Genomic DNA, 20,910 nt, shown 5'->3' with positions numbered 1-20,910 from the left:
GAAGTACCACCACGAAGGGTTTGCAGGAAATTGCGCGCGACGGTCGCGCGGTTGTCTAGAAGCAAAAAGCAGAGAGACGATAAGACGTTGATTATTGACGTGAGCATAAGGGTAAGATGGTGTTCTCACGACACTGCCGTTGCATCAACACAAATTGGCTGCTTGTCGCGTTACACCTTGTATATTGACATGTGACAAGCCAATTGCCTGCGATAATTGATCAGGAAGATGTGCTCTTGTATCCGAGCAGTTGCAGTTGGTGCCACTGCCAGCGGCTGTCAGATAGGATGCGCAGGCCTCGGGTGAGTTCAGCTGGTGCATGTGCTTCTTCTCAGCCGCCGCCATAGCATCACGAGTATTAGATTTACAGTGGAGTCAGGTTCATGCGTACGAGACAACGGCCCTTGGGGTCGGGAGCTAGTCGGATCAGCAGCGGGCGCATTACGCAGGGTCAGTCCCACGAGGCGTCGTGAAGTGGTGCTGTGTGGTGTTGAGAGCTGGGATAAGGCTGGCGGTGATGAAGCAGCCCAGGCAGGGCGAGTGGGCGCGATATGAGGCGGTGTCAGCGGTGACACGGTGGGGATGCGCGATGGATGACGCGACTTGGACAACACATCAACACAGCCCCGCCAATCGCGCACGAAAGCCAGGCGTTTGCCGCGTAGATTTTCGAGTACCGGGACTGGTGTGCTGGCGACTAAAGCAAAGATGCGAAACAGAGGCATGTCCCGTGCAGAAGCCACAGGTGCGAGCGAGGGCTAGCTGCAAAGGGAGGGCTTGGCGGCGCAGGGATGGGCGATTGACGGGCGTCGATTGGAACTTATTTCGCCTGTACCCTAATGAGGCCTGCCGGACTGCAACTGCCTGCTCTTCTCCTTTCCCGCCAGCAGCCATCCGTCCCCTCGGCCGCCCGAGCCCAGGAACCTCTTTGCAGTGATTTTATACACCTACACTGCTAACACAGCAGCCATACGCAGAAAAAGCAATTGAATAGCATCCGTCCCTGCATCGCGCTACTACCGCGTCGCGCATCCACCCCCGAGCGCATCTGCGTCACTCGACTGGTGGTAGCGAAGACCCTCGGGACAGCCGCCTCGCACCCCGCCATACGCCAACATGCCTTTCTTCAAGAATGTCTTCCACTCCAAGGACAAGCAAAAGGGCGCCAAAGCTGCCCCCGAGCCCGTCGCGCCGCCCAAGCCCCGCTGGGAGGAATCATGGACGCGCAAGGATGTCGCGCCCGACGAGATCCAGGAGCTCATCCACGTCTGCACCCAAGAGATGAAATCGAGGGGTACGTCGACCCGTCAATTGGCACTCCGCACGCACTGCTAACACCCGCAAGCCCTGGACATGCCCTTTATGCTGCTCCCCTTCCGCCCCACCTCCGACACGAGTGCCTCCCGCAACTTCGTACGCAACTTCTTCAAAGCCGCCTACGAGGGCACACGGCAATACACAGGCGAGGGGCTGGCACAGGAACTGCGGCTTACTGAGCCATTGGTAGGCTAACATGCCCGTCTCACCACATCGAATCATGCGCTGACGTAGCCAGACGCTCTGCAGTATCATAAAATGGTGCTGGAGCAGACTCCCCGGCGGTGTCGTCACCTGGGACGCATACGAGCTCTTCCGAATCGGCGAGTCTGGTAAGGCGACCGCACAGACATGCCCTACCACCACTGACGTTCTGTCCAGATTCAAACTTCGCGCGCCACGCGTTCGACACTTTCATACCAATCAGCGTCGACTCTGAGGCACGCAAGCATATCATATTCGACTTCTTCGATCTCCTGTCTGCGGTCGCCGCAAGAGGCAAGAGCAACGGCATGGGTGGCAGGAAGCTCTCTCGTTTAGCCGGATGGTGGGCCTTTGAGTTCGTTGAAGACGGCAAGGGCTTCGACGGTGGTTATCGCACATGGGAGAAGTAAGCACCCCCGCTGGACTAGACGACCAACGCATACTGACTAAATTGTAGGGCCGCGGATGCTGCCAGCCATCTCTTCTTCGCTTACCTGCGATCGCTATCGCCAGATATGAACGTAGTCGGTGGCATCTCTGCTCTACCACGGTCACTCCAGGCGCTGCTCTCCCAGACCGAATACCCTCCGCAAACACCGACCCTTATGCAAACGCGAACAACCAAGGTGGTTATGATTGTCGACTCCGTATCGCCTACACCATTCGCGTTGCTGCGTCGCGCAAAGAACTTCGAATACCGAGACGACGACAGAGCGCTACAGCAGTTCTCCGAATACGACGACACCGTCAAGGCCCTGACGGATGAGTGCCGCAGAGTACTCGAGTGCATTGCTACGGCAAATCAATCGGCTGTCTCGGCCGCCGATCCCACTACGCCAGACCCGTCATGGTCCCGCTTTGAAGACTTCGGGTTTTCGGGTATCATGGACAGCTCCGCCAGTACCAACGGTACCCCAGTGGGTGGCAACCCACGAGAGTTCTCTAGTCTCCGAAACGGGCCCCGCTCAAACAACACCGACTTTGGTCGCCCAACCACTCCTTCGTGGGCGGACTTCTTGTCCTCGGGTTTTGCTGACGAGAACAACCAATCTCCTCCAACTACCTTGTTGATGCCAAACCAGAAACTCCCACCACTAGGAGAGCACCGCGTACACAGCTCTCAGTCACACGTACGAAATGGCCTCAGCGAAGACGACCTCGAGCCCGGCGAGCTGGCAAGCATCACCAAATTCGATCTCGACGAGACTTTCTGGTGGGTATGGATGATCAGTCTGGCTTCCGAAGAGACTACTGATCGCAAGGCTGCGTTCGGAAGATGCACGTTGATCGAGACACGCATCCAGGGCGCAAAGTGGCTGGTCATGGAAGAGCAGGTCAAGGGTGCAGCTGCCCCTGAAGAGGGTGCGTACATTGTGGAGAAGAAGTCCAAATTCAGCTTCACGAGGCGCGGGCGACTTGGCCGGCGGAAGTCGACAGGCAAGAAGCCAACTCCGAAAGAGCCATACAGTCGGACGACTACCAACACGCCCATGAGCAAGACTAGCATTGGCCCCGACCAGCACGCAAGAATACAGGCTGCAGCCGCGAAACTGGCTCAGAATGAGCGTGATGAGAAGGATGCAAAAGAATTTGCGACACGCCGAGGACGTACTGACGATACTACATCCGTCAAAACAAACAGTGTGCTTACATTGCAGCCACATCTGGTGAACGAGGCTGGTCCGGCCATGCAGTGGGACAAGAAGTTTGGCGAAGCCGCCCTCGATAAAGATGCTCTCCGTGCCCAATACCTTGGCGATCACACTGCGGGCAGAGGTTCAAAGAACAACCTTACAGCAGCTGCCAATGGCCGCGCTTCCCCGCTGCCTCCAAGCGTGTCAAACCGGGACCTCCCTGCGCTACCAAAGTCTGAGCGAGGAGACTCGCCCGCTCGTATTGATACCACCACGCCTACAAAGGCCTCTGTGACACCAGTACCTTGGCCACATGAGTCACCTACCCAGACTCCACTTCCTCAGCAACAGTCATTCCCCGTTGCAATGACGCGGGAACAGTCCACACCCATCGAGGAAACGCCCTTCGCGACACCACTGCCCATCTCGGATGAGAAGTCTGTTCAAACAGGCGCGACTCCGAACCAGCACCCTGCCTTGAGGAAGTCAATCCCCGATCGTAAGCCAGTCGTAGCTCCTCAGTCCAAGACTCGCGTCAGTGAGGATCAGGGTGCCGCACCTGGAAAGAAGGTCTCACCGAACAAGTTGAAGAAGAAGGAAGGCAGTGGATTCAGGAAGCTTTTCGGGAGAAAGAAGACCGAGACGCCTGCAGCAGTACCTGCGCCTGCGCCCGCGGATGATTCGTACTTCCAAGCATCCGATGCCGTTCGCAGTACCTCTCGACTGGACGATCATCAGCCCAACGTACGAGAGCCATCGCCGACCTACACCGATGACCATCCGGAGCCCGTGCAGGAACCATCGCCAAACTACGAACCTAGTCCTGCGGCATCCTCGCCCGAGGTCGCAGAGCCGATTCAAGCAGGCGGCCCTGTTGCCGGAGCCCCAGCAACACAACAAGAAATTGACCAAGCCTTCTCTCGATTCGACCAAGGCCCTATGGATGACATGCCTGCTTTCGCCCCTGCTGACGACGAGAGCGAGGACGACGCGGCTGCTGCCCCGACTGTGCCTCGTCGCCAGGTGCAACAGACGAACCCTAGGACCCCAACTCAACGCGCGCCGGAGTATGCGGATGATATTTCTGAGGAGTCTATCGAGTTCACAAAGCAACAATCGCCATCTCAGGACCGATGGGCGCAAATTAGAAAGAATGCAGCAGAGCGCGCCGCAAGGCTTAGCGAAGAACAGGTCCGACGTAGCCGCAGTGTGAGCCAGAGCCAGCGCACCGATGAAGGTGAAACCAGTGGCGAGGAGACCATCGAAAGCCGTGTTGCCCGTATCAAGGCGCGTGTCGCCGAACTTACTGGTAATGTTGATGGCCAGCCGGCAGCAGCAGGATCTGGCGCCGGAAGACAGTGGTAGAATGTGCTTTGGTGAGCATCATGAGCTTCTTCTACTCAGGCCTCGCTAACGGTTCTCCAGATCTTCTTTAGCATCACATACCCGTTCTGTTTTCCCAGCGTACAAACTGCTCGATACCCCTTCCCATTTCGACTTTCTGGTTTTTTTCTTCTACGACACTGGGCATTAATTTGTGCTTTCCACGCCTAAATACCCGTCAGCTTCATACACTTTATGGCTGACAATCGGCTTGCTTCATTCCCTCTGTATCTGTTTCGATTTTTCTTACGTTTTGCTGAGATACCTCGGGAGGAATGTACATCGTTGTCTAGGTACACATCTTTGCGGACATGCACAGTTACGTGGTCATGCATGCTCGATGACCACGATAATACATACCATGGTGGAGACGACGTAGCGTGTTATATGTTCTAGAAAGAGAGACTGTTGGAATGTTTAATTCAAGACCTTTTGCTTGTTTAACCACTTCCATGTGTAAGGTTTTAAAATGTATTCGATCGTGTTTTGGTGTTGATGTTCTCATGCTGATCTTTATGAACCATTTGGAATATAGGTTGGGGGACTGGGTAATCGAGACTTCGATGCAGCCATCTTCTAGCGCGCTCTAGCTCATATAAATATCTCCCTCGCTCACATCAAACTTCTTCTATAACACTGCTTCAAAAAAAAGTTCACCAAAAGCGCTTGCGATCAAAAGGATGAGTCGGAGTCGACGACTCAAATCAGAGAAGTTGAGGATCGATGTCAGCGTCAGCCATGCCAAATTGCTTAGGTTCTACGAAAAAGACTCCATACACAACTGATGGGGCGACCTCCCACGTACTGGGTGTACACATGGCGTCCTTGAAATTTCTTTCCGGAATCTTATCAGTACGCTGTCATGTAGCCAGAAGATACTTGGAATGCATGCATCGGCACTACATCGAGCGCGATCACGTGTGAGAGCACACTAGCGAAGCTTATAAAACTTTAGGGATGTGTAGACTCTCTCTTTCAGCAATTCATTCCCCTGAGGTTTCTACCGAAAATGAAAGCGCGATTCGCGATGTGGCTGCGGTGGCGCGCCTCAAAAGCTACACTCGAAGTTTGCATGGGACGGCGCGATGTGCTTTCTTCGTCATCGTAATTTCGTCTCGTATTTTTTGGGTGTAGGGAGCGCAAAACCACGCGGACCCATAAACGTTGACATGCGTGGTTTTGGTAAAAGGCCAGGGCACAAGGCTTTTGAGTTGTAGGTCTTGGAGGTAGGAGAGAGGAGAACGATTAAGAGACGCTTTAATACTTGGAAAGGATGAACTATGATCACAAGAGTGAAGAATCTAAGACGTAATCGAGATACAGAGACATGATTTTCCTCTATCTCCAGCTTTTGATTCGAGCGTCCCCTTCTCAGTACAGTCTCGGAAACGGACAAAAAGATGCAGACTAGAGGGTGATGTCACTGCGCGTATCATGGTATGTCATCCCCAAAAAAATGGAATCTGCATTTTCGTTCCCAGACCCTAGACTCCACAAGGGCTTCGGAAGTCTCAGACGCTCCTCACTGTACCCATAGAGTCTCCTATACCCCTTACTGAATTCTCTCAACTCATATGTCCGGGGTCAGTTGTATGTATGCAACGCGCAAGCATGGAGTACCCCTATCCAGCGAAACGCCTCATCATAGTGAAGTGATAGGACCAACAACCATCCATGGATCTGATCGATTGCTGTATCGTGGAAGATACGCGCCCAGAGAAGATTTTCGAAGGAATTGGACAAGCTCAAGACGTCGAATTCTATTTTGAACCATCTATCTCTCCCCGCTCTCCTGATAAGTGTGCCTTGACGATCTCTTGTAGGCGCCGACGAGGTGCAGTAGTTGATAGTGAAGATCGAGAAGGCATCGTCTCTGTCATCATGAAGTTGGGATTAGTATATCAAATCTGAGACGTCCAGAAATAACGTCCGAGCAGTGTACCTGCATCTACCACGCGGTCTTCCCTGAGGCACAGGTCTCGGGTTGGGGCCAGAGGTCGTAGTGATTGGAGAAATGAGAATCCTGAGGGCCAGCATGCGGCCCAAAATAACACGAGGTGTGTACCTGCATCGACCAGGTCTCTGGGAGAGGGTTAGGTGATGATAAGAAACAAAGGGATGGTTACCGGGTGGTGTGCATGTCGAACTAAGAATAACAGCCGAAGAGTGTACCTGCGTCTGATAGAGGGGTTAGACGCGCCGGGCCGCTTATTTTCCGGTGGGCGTCGTTTCTTTGATGAAGACGAAGTGACGCGTTGCTGAGTGATGCGGGTATCTGGGATGCTTCAATTAGAACCAACAAGCTTCAATGGAGAGCACGTGGTCGGTAGAGCCGCTGGCCCAGGGAGGCACAGTCGCTTCAGCAGGTGAAGACCGCAATCACATAGACTAGTATCCCAGCGGTGGAGTATACGCAAGCGGAAACACGAGCTAGTAAAGCTGGGGAAGGGACACGATGCCGGCGGCTAGGCGGGTGAGATCATGTCAACGGGAAAACGACAAGGGCGGACAGGAAGTGATAGACGAACAGCAGCTTAGCAATGTGTAACGATCTGGAGCTTTGGATGTGTGGTGAGGTAAGCTGGGGCAGTCAGTCAATCAGACGCGGTCGTGGGTGCGTCATGCCAGGCGTGGGAGTGGGTTTGCGGCATGGCCTTCTAAAAATATCGCGTTTCGGACATGGGAGGCAGCCGCGCTAGGAACCGCGTGCTGCGAGCCCTAATCCAACTTCAACGCCTGGGGACATGGAAGCAGATACTGGAGACGATGTGTATGGACGCTATCCGATCGTCTGCAAGCGACGTGACTGCATAGAGATTAACAGGGAGTGTGAAGATACAGAGCACATGGGTGCCGCGCCGCATCCGGCGGGGGGAGCGGGGTGCCCTCGACGGCTGCCTGTATTGAATGATTGCAATCGCAGAGAGCGGAGGACTCGCTGGCGGGCCGCAGCTCACCCAGGGACTGCCCTCACAGTCGAGGAGGCTATCGTTTGAGAGAGATGATTGAGCCAGTGCTCCGCCATGTGTGGCTAGCAAAACGCGGTCTCGGAAAGGGTGCAAATGGCGCACCGGTAAGTGCAATGCCGCACAAGGAGCAGCGGCCGACCGAATGCCTCCGCTCTGCGCCTATCCCACGCTGGCCAACGTCTGCAGCCTGGGTCGACTCTCGTCATTATCTCTGCAAGCGCCGACTCGCGTGCCCGGTGGTCGTGGCACGCAAGAATAGCGACGCCCGTCTGGTCGCTGCAGAGCCGGTCAGACGGCCCTGCTAATCTGAGAGACTCGAGCAGTGAGGTAGCGCAATGCCGGCAAAAGGCAGCTGTCTCATTCTGCTACTGTACGGCATCAAGGGTCTGTTCTGCGCGTGTGAGGCCGTTGGACCCCGGCCCTGATATGTCCCTAAAATAACTCAGCTGGGCGTCGCAGGTGGAGTAAACAGCCCAAGTGCAGTTAGCCGGCCCAGCGATGATTGACGTACAGATTGCACACCCAATTGCAAGGGCACGGCGGACGTGGCACGAAGGTCCAAACCGAGCAAATAAGCTGTAACCGGGCATATTAGCGATCGGATGGCCTGGGCTCTGCAGACGCCAGATTTCTAAATATAGGGGCGCCCACCCACTCCATCATCGTTTCCTCTGCACATCACGTTCAGAGCCTCACGCTTCCTGTGAGTGCAGCAACCGACCTTTGTGTCGCGCATCACAGCCATATAGCCCTGGAGTCGCGAAAAAGAATCGAGCATCCACCGCGCCGATTCTCGCCGCCCACTCCCTCCTGGCCGCGCTGAAACGCTGCACGTCTTCGTGAACACGCCTCTGCCGCGCAAGCTAGTGCCATCGTGCTCTGCTCCTCGAAGCCTCGCCGTCGCTCCATGCGCCTGCCCGTCTAGCATCGCCAGCCACCATGGGTCGCAGAAAGATTGAGATCAAGGCCATCAAGGACGACCGGAACCGCTCCGTGTAAGTCAGCTGCCAGCACCGCGCCCTCACCTGCATCTGCAGCCACTAACCCGCGGCAGCACCTTCCTCAAGCGCAAAGGCGGCCTCTTCAAGAAGGCGCACGAGCTCTCGGTGCTCTGCTCCGTCGACGTGGCCGTCATCATCTTCGGCCACAACAAGAAGCTCTACGAATTCTCTTCCGGCGACATCAACGAGACCATTGGCCGGTACCAATATGTAGGCACACCCTCCGACCCTGGATCGAGAGCCGCGCTAAAGCAGAATGACACTGACAGGTCACGCAGTATGGCGGAGCCCACGAGCACAAGGGTCCAGAGGACTTTATGGGCAAGAAGGACGGCGACGACGAGGATGATGAGGACGACGAGGGCGCCCTGCCCCGGGACTCGCACACCCCGCCCGAGCACTCGATGATGCCCCATCACATGCAACACTCGCAGTTCCAGCACATAAGACACGGCGCGCCGTCCATGTCGCCGCCAATCGGCAACGGCGCCTTCCAGCAGCGAGGGCCCTCCCCACAGCCGCCGCACCACCTGTCGCGACCGAACTCGCGAGTAGGCCACATCCGCAGGCCGAGCTCCAACCTCGCGCCGCCGCAGCCCTACCCTTCGCAAGCCCCTCAGCCGCCGAACAACTATGCCTACATGCCGACCCCGCCCTTCTACAACCCGCAGGCTGCCCAGCAGATGGCGCCCAAGCCCCAGCCTACACCGCCCGCCGCCCAGTACCAGTTCACGCACCCCATGCCCACACATTCTCAAGTCCAGTACATGCAGCAAGAGCAGCAGCGCCGACAGTCTATGCCACCCACCTTCCAGCAGCAGCAACAGGCACAACACCAACATCAGCAGCAGCAGCAACACCAGCATCAACAAGAGCAGCAGGCCCAGGTACAGGCGCAGCAACAGGCTCAGGTGCAAGCTCAACAACAAGCTCAGCAACAGGCTCAGCAACAAGCGCAGCAGCAGCAGCAACAACAACAGCAACAGGCTCAGCAGCATCGGTTGTCTCCACCACCTCCACCTCCGCAAGTGTCCCAGCCGCAACAAGAGCACCCGCAACAGCCCACAATCACCGTTCCGTCCCCGCCACAACAGAACGATTTCCAGAGCCCCCCTCTTCCTCAGCCCAAGCCACTACACGCGTCTGCCAGACACAGCATCTTCACACCCATCGACGATAGCCAGTCCATGCTCGCAGCACACTGGGGCAGCAGCAACAACTCAAACCTGTCTCGCAGCGAAGCTCCCTACATCAAACAGGAGAACCGAGCGCAGTCGATTGATGTGGCCGCCATGTCGCGATTGCAGCCAAACGGGGACCCGAAGCCTCAGGCGCAGCCTCCACAAGCGCCTGTCCAGCAGCCGCCGCAGCGAACACAGTCTACCTCTTCCATGCCCACCATTCCTCCTCCGTCGCGAACAAACAGCCTACGCATGGGTGGTGAAAGCAAGCCGAGATTGAGGGTGCAAATTCCAAGCGAACAGTCAGACGCTGGGAGTGCGACGGCCGATTCGTCTCCCAAAGACTCCGGAACGACAGGTGCAACCCCTGGACGAAGCACCGACGCATCACACTCTTCTGGTGTAGTTCTGCCTCCTCCATCACCAAGTGCCAATTCGCTGCTAAGTGCCGGTGCAACTGGCCCGCCCAACCCCTTCGCTCGTCCTCCGCCGCCATCAAACAGCAACTCGTACGGTAGCCGCGACAACATGGAAACTCCCATCTCAGCACTCCCCAGTCGCTTTGTTGAGAATGGCCTGCTTCCTTCGCCTTCCAGCTTTTACCCCGAGTGGGGTTTTGGCCGCGACTCCAACATGCTGCCGAGCCCCTTGACTTTCCAGACTCCGGTAGCCCCGAACGGACCCAGCTTCGCCCGCGACGACTCTGCCGAGCGCAAGCGCAAGACGTCTGATCAGGGCTCAGATGACGGCAACCAGAAGCGAGTCAAGACTTGAGCAGCGTAGCGGAGCTCGAAAAGTTGTTTTGAAGCGATCTTCTTTCTCGTGTGGCCTCGGCCATGCTGTATTTGTACCCCTTATTTTTATCTTTCTGTTACGGTCTTTACTTCCTGGAGGCCAGCCAGCGATGCTCGATGCATACTATATACCGTTGTTTTTGTTTGAAGGAATTGTAGAACTTGGGTGCAGGGGCGTTGGATACCCAGGATGATTGTCGTTGTTATCATCTAGTATTTTGTCTCGTTTCACAATTTGACGGTTGCACTTGGACACCCTCGGGCGCCCGGTTATGGCATGACGAAAGATCAGAGTTGCGATTTGTACTTCTTTGTAAAAAATATAATCAATGAACAACTTGGACGAGTCCACCTAGACATACAAGGATGCCCCATTACGCAAGCTCTACGTGACTCGGCACTGGAGGGAACGAATGACCTGCAAACCCCACAGCAACTGGCCGAACCTTCGGAAATCGGAACATTGGGTAAGAACACCACGATCAAATTTTGCGCTATGCCATAGACTGATTTGTCGTATCCGCATCGCGGTAGACATTCCCTTGTTGTTGACCGGCACGAGGGCTAGTGCGTCATAGGGCCAAGCCTCCTGCCCCGCTGCGCATATGCCTACCCAAGGGGTCGCCGTTGGTGTCAGCCGCAACCGGGCTGTGAAGGGCGACGTTGGGCTTTGATCGCTGGAGCCGCATCTTACTCGGCTGATCGCAAAGCCTTTGTACGAAACCTACTAGCATCTTCCTGTGTTTGGGAGTCACTTGTCTGCGTGACGATTGCTGCCCGCGCCGAGAAGCTGAAGCTTGGTGTCACCTTCATATATCATCAGCCCTTGACCTTGCGCCATCTTGCTTTCCACCTTGCAAACACACGACGACTCGCTCCCACCATGGCGTACAACAAAGGCTTCAACCCGGACAGGCTGCCTATGCATGCCGAGCCTGAGCAGGTACGTCTTTGCAGTCCCTCGACGCGCCTGCTGGACTGACGTAGACCAGGCTGCTGCGATGATGTCGCAAAACGCATCCGCGGCCTCACGCCCACCGCGCACCAGCTCGGCGCGTCCCGACTACAACAAACCTCCCCCGCCCGTTCCTAGCGGCCAGAGATACGACACTCGTCCCGATGAGCGCTACGGTGGTGGACGCGGCGCAGGAGGTGGTGGATATGACAGCAGACCCCCACCAGGCGCATACAGCGACCCGCGATACGACGGCCGGTACGACGCGAGGCCGGACAACAGAATGGGAGTTGGATCGCCTCCACCAGTCAACTATGGCCATGGACCTCCGCCACAGGGATATCATGGAAGACCGCAGTTGGCGCAGCAGTCGAGGCCACCGCCTACTCCTGCACCGCCGCCAAGGGATGCGAATGACCGCGAAGCGCTATGGAGACTGTTCGGCGCGGTCGACAAAGACAGTATGTTGTAGCAAGTCTTCACGTATACATAATGCTGACGCATGCGACAGAGAGTGGTGAGCTTACAGAAGCCGAGCTGCGAACAGCACTCGTCAATGGAGACTGGACACCTTTCGATCCCCACACCGTCCGTATGATGATCCGAATGTTCGACACCAACAGATCTGGTTCTGTCAACTTTGATGAATTCTGGTACTTGGCCTCGTCCCTCTCCTGACCGGTTCAAGCTAACGCATCGTTTGTAGTGGGCTCTGGGGCTTCCTCTCAGCTTGGCGCAGCTTGTTCGACCGTTTCGACCAAGACCATTCCGGCAGCATATCCTACGCTGAATTCAATGAAGCCCTCATCGCCTTCGGATATCGCCTCTCCCAAGCATTCGTCACCCTCTTGTACCGCACGTACGACCGCGACGGACGCAACGCACTGAGCTTCGACTTATTCGTGCAAGCGTGTATTAGTCTGAAGAGGATGACGGATGTCTTCAAGAAGTATGACGAGGATCGCGACGGCTATATCACGCTGAGCTTGTAAGTGGCATACAAAAGAGTGTGAAAGAAAGCTTTTCGAACGAGTGCTAACTATATCCGTAGCGAGGAGTTTCTCACAGGTGCGCAAGCTTTATTCCTCTTCAACTCGATTTCGGCCTCCACTGATACCGGACTCTACTAGAAATCATCCGCCAGCGATGAGCAGCAGGAATACGTGTACACCATTTACGCAACATTTGGATGCGTTGCCAATCTGGATACTGTCCGACATTTGGTCACCTACGCAAAAGCGAGCAGGACGTCGTCATGGCCCACCCCAAGTGCCATGTTACGTCGGAGTATGACGGAACATCTGGACTGGTATCCAAAAGAGCGAGGAACATGCGTAGTCATGGTGGGAGACCAGGCATACTTGATGAAGGTAATGAATCTAGATACCCGTTTGATACAAACGAAAACATTGATACTACATTCCTCTTTCAAGTTACGTGCTCGCTATCTTCAAGCAGGTCTGGAGACAACATCAATATAAAGCCATGCAAAGTGAGTGACCTAACGTCGATGTAGACTCCACGGTATGACTACCAGCACCTAAACCTCTCTCTCCACCCCCATCTCTCCCTTCCGTCACCGCCGCGGCGACGGTAGTAATAATCATCGTCATCATTGCCTCCAGCATCGTACCTCATCACTCTCAATCCTGACCCAGCGTGCGTATATGAGTGTTCCCGCACGCGACGCCCTCCCTCGCGGCCTTCATGGAAGCCGTTGTAGTCGAATGCGGGGCCGTAGTGAAGTTGTCTTGAAATGCAGTCAGTGCTAGTAGGAAAGATATCTATTTACCAAGACGGCATGAACTACAGTGAGGCAAGAGATAAACTTACGGAGCTTGGTCGTATCCAAAGCCTCGGGGTCGAGATTGGTAGCGTGGCATGATGGGATCTTGCTGGGGAATGGTACTTGTTGAGGGTCAAGAAAGATGATCGTGTGGGCTTATGTTAATTGGAGAAGGGAGGTTGCTAGATGAGTAAGTGGGTTTGCGAATATGGTATGAGAGAGGCTTGTGCTGGATCGTATATTATATAGTACGAAAGAGAAGGACATGAATGTCGGAATGACGATGCATACTTGAGTTGGCATACATCGGTGTCGAGTAGACGTTGTAGTATTCGTGTTACGTATGGTGGACGCACATATGGTAAACAGTAATGACGGTTTTGTACAGATGATGGTGGACAACAGTGTACGTAGGCGCGCTTCACTGAAATATCCTATTGCGTGGCTGATCGATGGCGCGTGCGAATCTCTTGGCCTTGGGGTATGAGAAAAGTGCATGCATGTCAACCTAGGGGAAAACGGAGCCCTCTAGAGCCTACATCGATGTCAGGCCACCTACCTTACATGCTTTCGTGTCAATGTAGTCTGCAGACCTATGCAATGCAAGAGAACAACGGTCGTGTTTAAGTATATCCATTCATAATAAACTAAGGTATACAATCTTCATCGCTGAATCTGTCCAACAACACATTCTGGTATCTGGGGGTATATGATAAAAAACGTTAAGGAAAGACGTGAACTCATTCGTGAGGTCGTGTAAAAAGACAAAGGCCGCTGTACTCCAAAAAGTGCTCCGCATCAACATGACCAATCTGTTAGTCTAGGGACTATATAATCCGCTCTCTTCTCATCTTTAGACCTTGTAGGGCTTGCGAGCACGACGAGAACCATGCTCCTTGCCGCCGATGCAGAAGCTGGCGATCCAGCCAAGCAGCGCGATGAGCATAAGTGCGGTGGCAGCCCATGTTAGGGCAAGGAATTTGCCGCCCCAGTTTGCGTTCAGACCAATGTCGTTGCCGTGCTTATTAATGATATCAACACCCTAATACAACCGTTAGTATATGTCTCACATGCACGTTGTACAGTCAAAACTTACCTTGACCATGACGGCTGTGACGAGGGCGCTTGCGAGGCCGATAGCCAGGAAGGCGAGTGTCGCAAGAAGGAAGTTGATGCAGGGAGTGAGTCTGCCATTTCCGATGAAGATTCCAAGAACGCTGGTGAGGAGCGTGATGAAGATGAGGCAGATTGCAATGACGTAAAGCACAAACATGGCTGCCATGAGCGCGTTGAGTGCATCGATGCCGTTCTGGATGTCATCTGGCCAGTTCAAGTCCTCCAGGGTGATGTCTACGCCCGTCTTGTTGATCGCCTCCTGGATGATGGCCGTGGGGTCGAACTTGTAGGTAGCCCTGCTCTTTGCGCACTCGGTGACGTTCTTGCTAATGTCATCCTGACTTAGCGTTGCATTGGCCACCTCTCCAGGCTCATACTGTCCTTGGCAGTAGTTGAGCATGTGTGCCGAGTACCAGTCCTCGATGCCAACGCGCTCGCGGAACTCGTCGATCTGGTCGTTGATTTCGTTGGTGACGCTGTCGGTGATAGATTCGGGAATGAGGTTTATGATGGATGAAAGTGTGGAGTCAGAGTCTTCTGATGGAGCCTGGATGAGCGTTTGGCCAACGGCGGAGGTGTTGAGCGTTAGGAGAGAGTAGTCTTCCATGAAGCCTTTCTTGTGCCCGGCGAATAGGCAGAGAAACGAGAGGATGAGGGCCGCGGTACAACATAGCACCGGTAGTACTGCGATGAAGCGCATCGTGATGGTGTTGGCTTTACGATTGTAGTGTAGGTGTGGTGTAGGTGTAAAGGCGCAAGTAGTCGCGATCCCTCTATGTGCGATCCGTGAATGGCGATGTATTCAAACAGCGCTGCAAGGCTGAAACGCAGATAAAAGACAAAAGCGATAGATGTTAGGTGTGCGTCAAAGGCGATAAAGGAAGAGTCAACCACTTATACGTGACGCGCGAATACAAGCTTGCGATGCGACGACCGTGCAATAGACCCGCACGTCACTGCTAGGGCCCGGCCATGGCAACAAGCGAATAGCAAACCCAACCACCGGGGCCTCAGCCTCAAGATCAACGGCATTGAATACGAATCAGGGCCCTTTGGACACACTGACCACGATGTTGACGTGTTTGGGCGTGTGGTGTACAGACCCTGGAATTATGACGTAGCGCAGCGCTAAGCGAAGCAAATGCGCAGGGGTAAAGCAGGAACGTCAGGAACTTGACGTGCCTAGATTTTTGGTTGGGTGATGATGGCAGAGTTGAAAAAAGAAAGAGTGCCGAAACTCTTGTCAATCTCTGCATCGGTGTAGGCAGGAGCGCGGCGCTTGCAGATGTGCCAGCCACACGGGACCACTGTGGGGTGCACAGCCGCAACGTGCGTGTGCAGGTACGAATCGATGCAGACTACGGTGACACAAATAGAAGCTGGATTCAACAAGATCGCCTATAAGTGCACCCCATACAAGAGAAAATTGGGACATGTCTAGAACCTACACTAACGTTGGGTCACCTACTTTGCATGTTTCCATCTTGATGTCGGCTCCATGGTGTTCAGACTTTTCCCTGGGCGAGGTGAGTGATCGAACGCACCATGTAGGTCAAGGACTGGCTTGTCTAGTCTGTTTGTATTCGGGTCTATCGCTATGGTCTCGTCGTCTATTCGTGAGGCATCGTCTATCATGATGACCATAAGTGCATTACTTTCGTAGAGCAGCCTGTGCTCTCGGACTTTTGGAGTGGAATAGTTATAAGCGGTTGTGGTAGTGATGAAGTGTTGCGCATTGCGCATTGGTGTTGGGTCGCAGCCGGTTGGCACGGTGCTATCCGGCCTCACGACGGCGTCTTCTTGGAGTTCTTGGTGGGTTGGGGTGTTGACGACGAGCCAGCGCTGACGCCGTCAGTGAAGGGAGAGTATGGCGCTGTCACTGAGTGCGGGGGTGCTCGTTGGCCAGACTTTGTGCGCGGAGGCTCAGCGGAGCCCGGCCACTTCTTCTGCTCCTCGTGCATCTTGTCTAGTGGCTCTCCGACTATGTGATACTTGTCCCAGTTGACGGGTGGACATCGCACGATGTTCTGCGGCTGCGGTATTGCGGGGAACTTGGGTGGGTCTGGCTTCGCCTCCATGTGCGTGGAATCTTTGCGCGTGTCTGCGCTGTTCGCGTCTTGTTCGCTACTGCTTGCTGCGTCGGACAGACCGGCCAGTGTTGGCGTGAGGATGTCCTGGTGCGACTGCGAGGCCTGCGCGCGTTGTTCTTGCAGCGACCGCACGAACGCCTGCGGGTCGGATACAGCGGCTGCCTTGAGGTCCTGGAGGGCCCTCAGGTCGCGCTTGCTCTTTTCGCGCTGCAGCTGCAGGAGCGAGATGGCGGAGCGCAGGGCGATGGCATCTGGGTTCTCGCTCTCTGATATGGCGACGGACGGCGGTTGCGGTCTGAAGGTGGCCGTGGGCGGAGGGGCAGGGCGGGGTCGGGCTTCGGTGCGCTCCACAGGAGCTAACTGGGCAGCGGAGGCCGTGGGCGTGAGAGGTGACACAGGCGGGCGGTCGGGCGTGGGCGACTTGGAGCGGGCGCCAGAGTGCTCCGAGGCGGTCGAGGCATCGCTGGAGGACACCGGGCGCGCGTTCGTATCGACCAGGAGCGCAGGCATGGCTTGGTGGAGGGAGACGTCGCCAGGCGCAAAGCCGGAGAGTCGTGGCAGGAGGGCGATCGGCGACCACGCTGCGGTGAAAGCAAGGTCAGGCCACGCAGAGGCCTGGGAGCGCTGCTGGTAAATCTCCGGCGGTGGTTCGCCGCGAGGTGGCGGCGTCTTAGGCGCTGTCTAGACTTGTGCCGGGGCCGTCCATGCCAGGTGCGATTTGCGAGGGGGATGTCGGTCGTGCAAGATTGTGCGCGGGAACGCCCACGCTGGCTGCTGCTGTCGACACGTCGCGAGATGAGTGCGAGGGTTGTGCGGAGCCGGCCTGCGGGCGATAATTTCTTTGGCTGCGATTCGGCTGTACGGGAGTCGATCTCGTCTATCTTGTAACAAAGCCGGCCATCCAACATCAACTGCCACACGTCACACAGTCCGCCGACAACACTCGATGATATTAGAGGAAGAGATCTTGAGCCTGGTCTCTCGTATTCGAGTAAGAGTGACACATGATCGTCTGTGGTAATTGGAAGGGTTTACACCTCTGATCATACTACTATCCAGCTGTGACCAGAAAGGAGTGTCCGAACTTGGTATTCCGCACTCCGAGTACATCATCACGATGCCAGTTGCACACTGACCTCGGTTGCACTTGCTTGTGGCCGTGCGTGGCATTCTCAGACAGCGATTGCGTGACGCGCCGCTATTCCCGACGTCTGAATCTCGTCATGTCTATCCGACCTCCATGCGGTCTGGTCGAACAGAATGGCAAGTTCCTTGAGGGATATAGGAGAGACAAAGTAAGGGCTAAAGACGGCACCGGCACGAGGCAGTGTCAGTGCGCTCCTCTGAAGCAACTGCCAACCCACAGCCGACATAACGGCGTTCAAGATCTGCCCTCTGATTGCCAATTTGCATGTCGCAAAACGCGTCCGTCTAGTCCGGCGACATCCTCGCAGATGAGAGTCTTACGCAGCCGAACGCCTGCAAGGGTCAGCGCCAGAGCGAGAAGCCACCCAAGTAATCCACCAAAACGCCATGCCCAGCCCGCCAATAGCAATACTCTGATAGGCGGTGCCGCGTGGATAGCCATCAGAATCACGTCTCTTGAAGCGTAGCGTACCCGTCCCAGCCTGCGTCCTCCACGGTGAGTCGCTCTTGCTTTTTGCTAGCCTTGGAGCCTTCAATTGCGCCTTCTACTTGCAGACTCTCCAGCTCGGTACAGACACGCCCATTTCCCTCATCTGCCGTGCCGTCCTCGACCCTCACCTCTCCACCTCCATATCATCCTTCCAAATGCCACTCAAATTCCTCACTTCTCGACCCTCGACTACTGTCCGCTACCTGCACCTGCATGACATGCGCTACGCCTTAGCGACGGCCTGCCAATCAAACGACGATCAAACTGGCACTGACTGGCCGCTAAACCCTAAGGGCCCACCCGACCGAAATCACTTTCGTTAGCCATGGCTCCGAATGCAGACTTAACAGCACAGTCCCCGCTGGCGCGCATGCCCAAGCTGAAGTACAGAAATCCGCTTCCGTCCGACAGCCTTTCCATCGCCGACTCTGCTTCCCAGGACTCTGGGCCCGACTCTGCTTATAGTCAAGAGCCGCCCGCGACCCCGGATCCAAACGCTCCTTCGAACATCTCCCGTCCGTCCTTCGACACTACCTCCCTGACGTCATCCAGTCTGGCTTCCATATCCTCCAGCAACTCTTCGTCAAATGGCTCAAAGTCATCGAAGAAGAAGAAAAAGGGCTCCGTGCTCGGGTTCCTTTCTCTAAAGGAACCATCCCAAGTCGCTTTGGAGCAGTTCAAGGAACAGCAGCGCAAGCAGAATCTCAACTCCGGAACCTCAACGCCGCAGTCAAGAGCCAGCAGCAACTATGTCGGCCAAAAACTTCCAAATTCTGTCCCCAAGGTCAATTCAAAATGGGACGGTGTTCCTGAATCCGTCAAACACCGGTACTCAACAACAAGCGCATACAGCAAGGACAACAGAATCAGCGTATCGTCCAAGGGCTCCTTTGGCTCGCCTCTCAAAAACGCCCCCTGGAACGAGTCGAGATTCTCTGTCATGACAGACGGCACCCGCAACCCACCCAATTCAGTCGCATCTGCCTCCATATCAAACCTTACTATCCGAGATGGAGCTTCTGGCCTAGGATCCTCTCCATCAACTACCACGCTCCCGGAGATGTCCTACTATTTCCCGGACGACCCCGCTGCGTCTGGCGCGTTAACCCCCAGGTCCGAGAGCGCTGGCGCGTCCTACGATTCTACCATGCAGTCACCAGTTCGGCTCTCGAACTCCACTTCGAGCGATCGTCCAAGCATAGACGGATCAGTAGACTCACGGCCACATTCCCCAGCCTCTTCGACGACATCCGCAGATACGATCGTCATGGACACTGCAGATACTATCTTCCGAAAATTGAACGACCGGCCCAACCAAGGAGCATGGGGAACGGATGCTCATGCTGTTCAGGCGCCTGCTGAGAACAATTTTGGCGATGTGCCCGACTCACATGACTTCCTCTTTCAACCCCAACCTGTTGTAGAGCGCCGACAAAGCGAACCGCTCGCCATCTACGAGTCGCCCTTGGATGCATCGTCTATCCCACATTATGCCCCTCAGCGACCGGTCCAGAACTTCAGTCGACCAATGGCAACGAAGGGCCCACCGCCAGTTCAGCGGTCTGCACACATGCCGCACTATAGGAGGACACCATCAGCTCCAGCGCTGCCAACTTTGTACGAAGCGTCGCTAGCCAGCACTGATGATCTTCGAGAGGATCGTGATGATGACGACGACGATTCGTATTCCATTGCTCCATCTACTATTGCGCCATCCGAGCTCTCCAAGCATTGGTATGAGTCTCCACGTGAACGTCTAGGTCTTGGTAGGCGACTTCAGATCAATGACGTTTCACCATGGGAGGAGCAGAGAGGGGCAGCAGGTAAGCCCAAGAAAAGTCGGTTGTCAATGTTTGGGAAGGCGGTGTCGAGAGGATAGGCTTTGCGGGCAAAGCTCGCGCATTGACTGACTCCCAGTGGGTAGCTTCGTGCGAACCTGAGCGATCATCGACCGGTGCTACAAAAACATTCGGCTCCTGATACGCCAACTTGTGTACAAACTTTTGCGATTAGCGATATCCAGCATACCCCCGCTTCGGCGACATTCTTGTACGGCGGCATTTCTGAACGCCAGTTTCTCCAACATAGATACCCATTTCACGAATCTTACCAATCTGCTCTCTAATGGCTACATCATCACGCATCATTCTCTCAGGTAACGTAATAATTAATTCACTCTTACATACGGCTGCGCCTCGTTACAAATCCGATCTCATGGAGCTGTGGGGAAACATGGCGCGAATCGCGCGTCGATTTACGAAGGTTTGACGCAAGGCACTACACAATCACACCATAGGGCTTACTATAGTGGCACGTTTTGCGTCCATCGCACGTATCTCATGCAAGCCCCAATCTCACTAGTCCACCTTTTCGAACCCTATATTGCTTCTGCCGTGGTTCTTCAGCCCTGGTCTAGCGTGACTGTTTGCCGATCGACAAGCCCGTCGAAACCTTAACGCCATAATCCACTCCCTTGCAGTATCGGAACGAGCACGCTCTCTTACCACTCTATTTGACAGGCTTGATGTGATTCGCCCAGCGGACACTTGTTCCAATCCAGCTCACACGTCATCTAGTCGATCAACTTGATCTGCTCGCCGAGCAGGTCAATCCAAAACCAGATCACACGAACCATCGAAACACCATACCAATAGTTTGACGCTGGCTGTCGCAAAGTGCGCTTGCATCAGAAGTAAACTCTTTTGGCGGACACGCTCGAGTATCTAGCACCGGCGGCTCCGGTCAAAGGCCCTTTTTTGGTTGACCTATGAATGTCGTGATGATTGCCGACACACTCCCGCTAGAGTTAGCTTTCTCCAGATCATCACATGGCGCAGCATGGTA

General features: G+C 55.0%; 6 protein-coding genes across 6 annotated transcripts; 4 read left to right on the top strand and 2 right to left on the bottom strand.

Annotated features, from left to right (window-relative positions):
• Positions 1 to 1,116: 1,116 nt before the first annotated feature.
• J4E84_006032 (uncharacterized protein) lies at positions 1,117 to 4,520 on the top strand (the record flags this gene model as incomplete). Its single annotated transcript, XM_049388624.1, has 5 exons — positions 1,117 to 1,294; positions 1,346 to 1,503; positions 1,556 to 1,649; positions 1,699 to 1,927; positions 1,979 to 4,520. 5 exons carry the CDS (start codon positions 1,117 to 1,119, stop codon positions 4,518 to 4,520), a joined length of 3,201 nt encoding a protein of 1,066 aa, XP_049243523.1.
• Positions 4,521 to 8,446: 3,926 nt separating this feature from the next.
• J4E84_006031 (uncharacterized protein) lies at positions 8,447 to 10,463 on the top strand (the record flags this gene model as incomplete). Its single annotated transcript, XM_049388623.1, has 3 exons — positions 8,447 to 8,502; positions 8,562 to 8,718; positions 8,778 to 10,463. 3 exons carry the CDS (start codon positions 8,447 to 8,449, stop codon positions 10,461 to 10,463), a joined length of 1,899 nt encoding a protein of 632 aa, XP_049243522.1.
• A 903-nt stretch (positions 10,464 to 11,366) lies between these two features.
• J4E84_006030 (uncharacterized protein) lies at positions 11,367 to 12,430 on the top strand (the record flags this gene model as incomplete). Its single annotated transcript, XM_049388622.1, has 4 exons — positions 11,367 to 11,426; positions 11,476 to 11,899; positions 11,950 to 12,091; positions 12,145 to 12,430. 4 exons carry the CDS (start codon positions 11,367 to 11,369, stop codon positions 12,428 to 12,430), a joined length of 912 nt encoding a protein of 303 aa, XP_049243521.1.
• A 1,647-nt stretch (positions 12,431 to 14,077) lies between these two features.
• On the bottom strand, positions 14,078 to 15,040 carry J4E84_006029 (uncharacterized protein; the record flags this gene model as incomplete). Its single annotated transcript, XM_049388621.1, has 2 exons — positions 14,078 to 14,266; positions 14,321 to 15,040. 2 exons carry the CDS (start codon positions 15,038 to 15,040, stop codon positions 14,078 to 14,080), a joined length of 909 nt encoding a protein of 302 aa, XP_049243520.1.
• A 1,084-nt stretch (positions 15,041 to 16,124) lies between these two features.
• J4E84_006028 (uncharacterized protein) lies at positions 16,125 to 17,436 on the bottom strand (the record flags this gene model as incomplete). Its single annotated transcript, XM_049388620.1, has 2 exons — positions 16,125 to 17,107; positions 17,433 to 17,436. The coding sequence occupies 2 exons, from the start codon at positions 17,434 to 17,436 to the stop codon at positions 16,125 to 16,127; spliced, it is 987 nt and encodes a 328-aa protein (XP_049243519.1).
• A 955-nt stretch (positions 17,437 to 18,391) lies between these two features.
• On the top strand, positions 18,392 to 19,945 carry J4E84_006027 (uncharacterized protein; the record flags this gene model as incomplete). Its single annotated transcript, XM_049388619.1, has 1 exon — positions 18,392 to 19,945. One exon carries the CDS (start codon positions 18,392 to 18,394, stop codon positions 19,943 to 19,945), a length of 1,554 nt encoding a protein of 517 aa, XP_049243518.1.
• Between the last annotated feature and the right edge of the window lie 965 nt (positions 19,946 to 20,910).

Source organism: Alternaria hordeiaustralica (assembly GCF_023758085.1).
Source record: "Alternaria hordeiaustralica strain BMP 2776 chromosome Unknown scaffold_11, whole genome shotgun sequence".
NCBI lineage: Eukaryota > Fungi > Ascomycota > Dothideomycetes > Pleosporales > Pleosporaceae > Alternaria > Alternaria hordeiaustralica.
The sequence above is the reverse complement of the archived record's forward strand: the minus strand, read 5'-3'. Positions and strand labels throughout refer to the sequence as shown.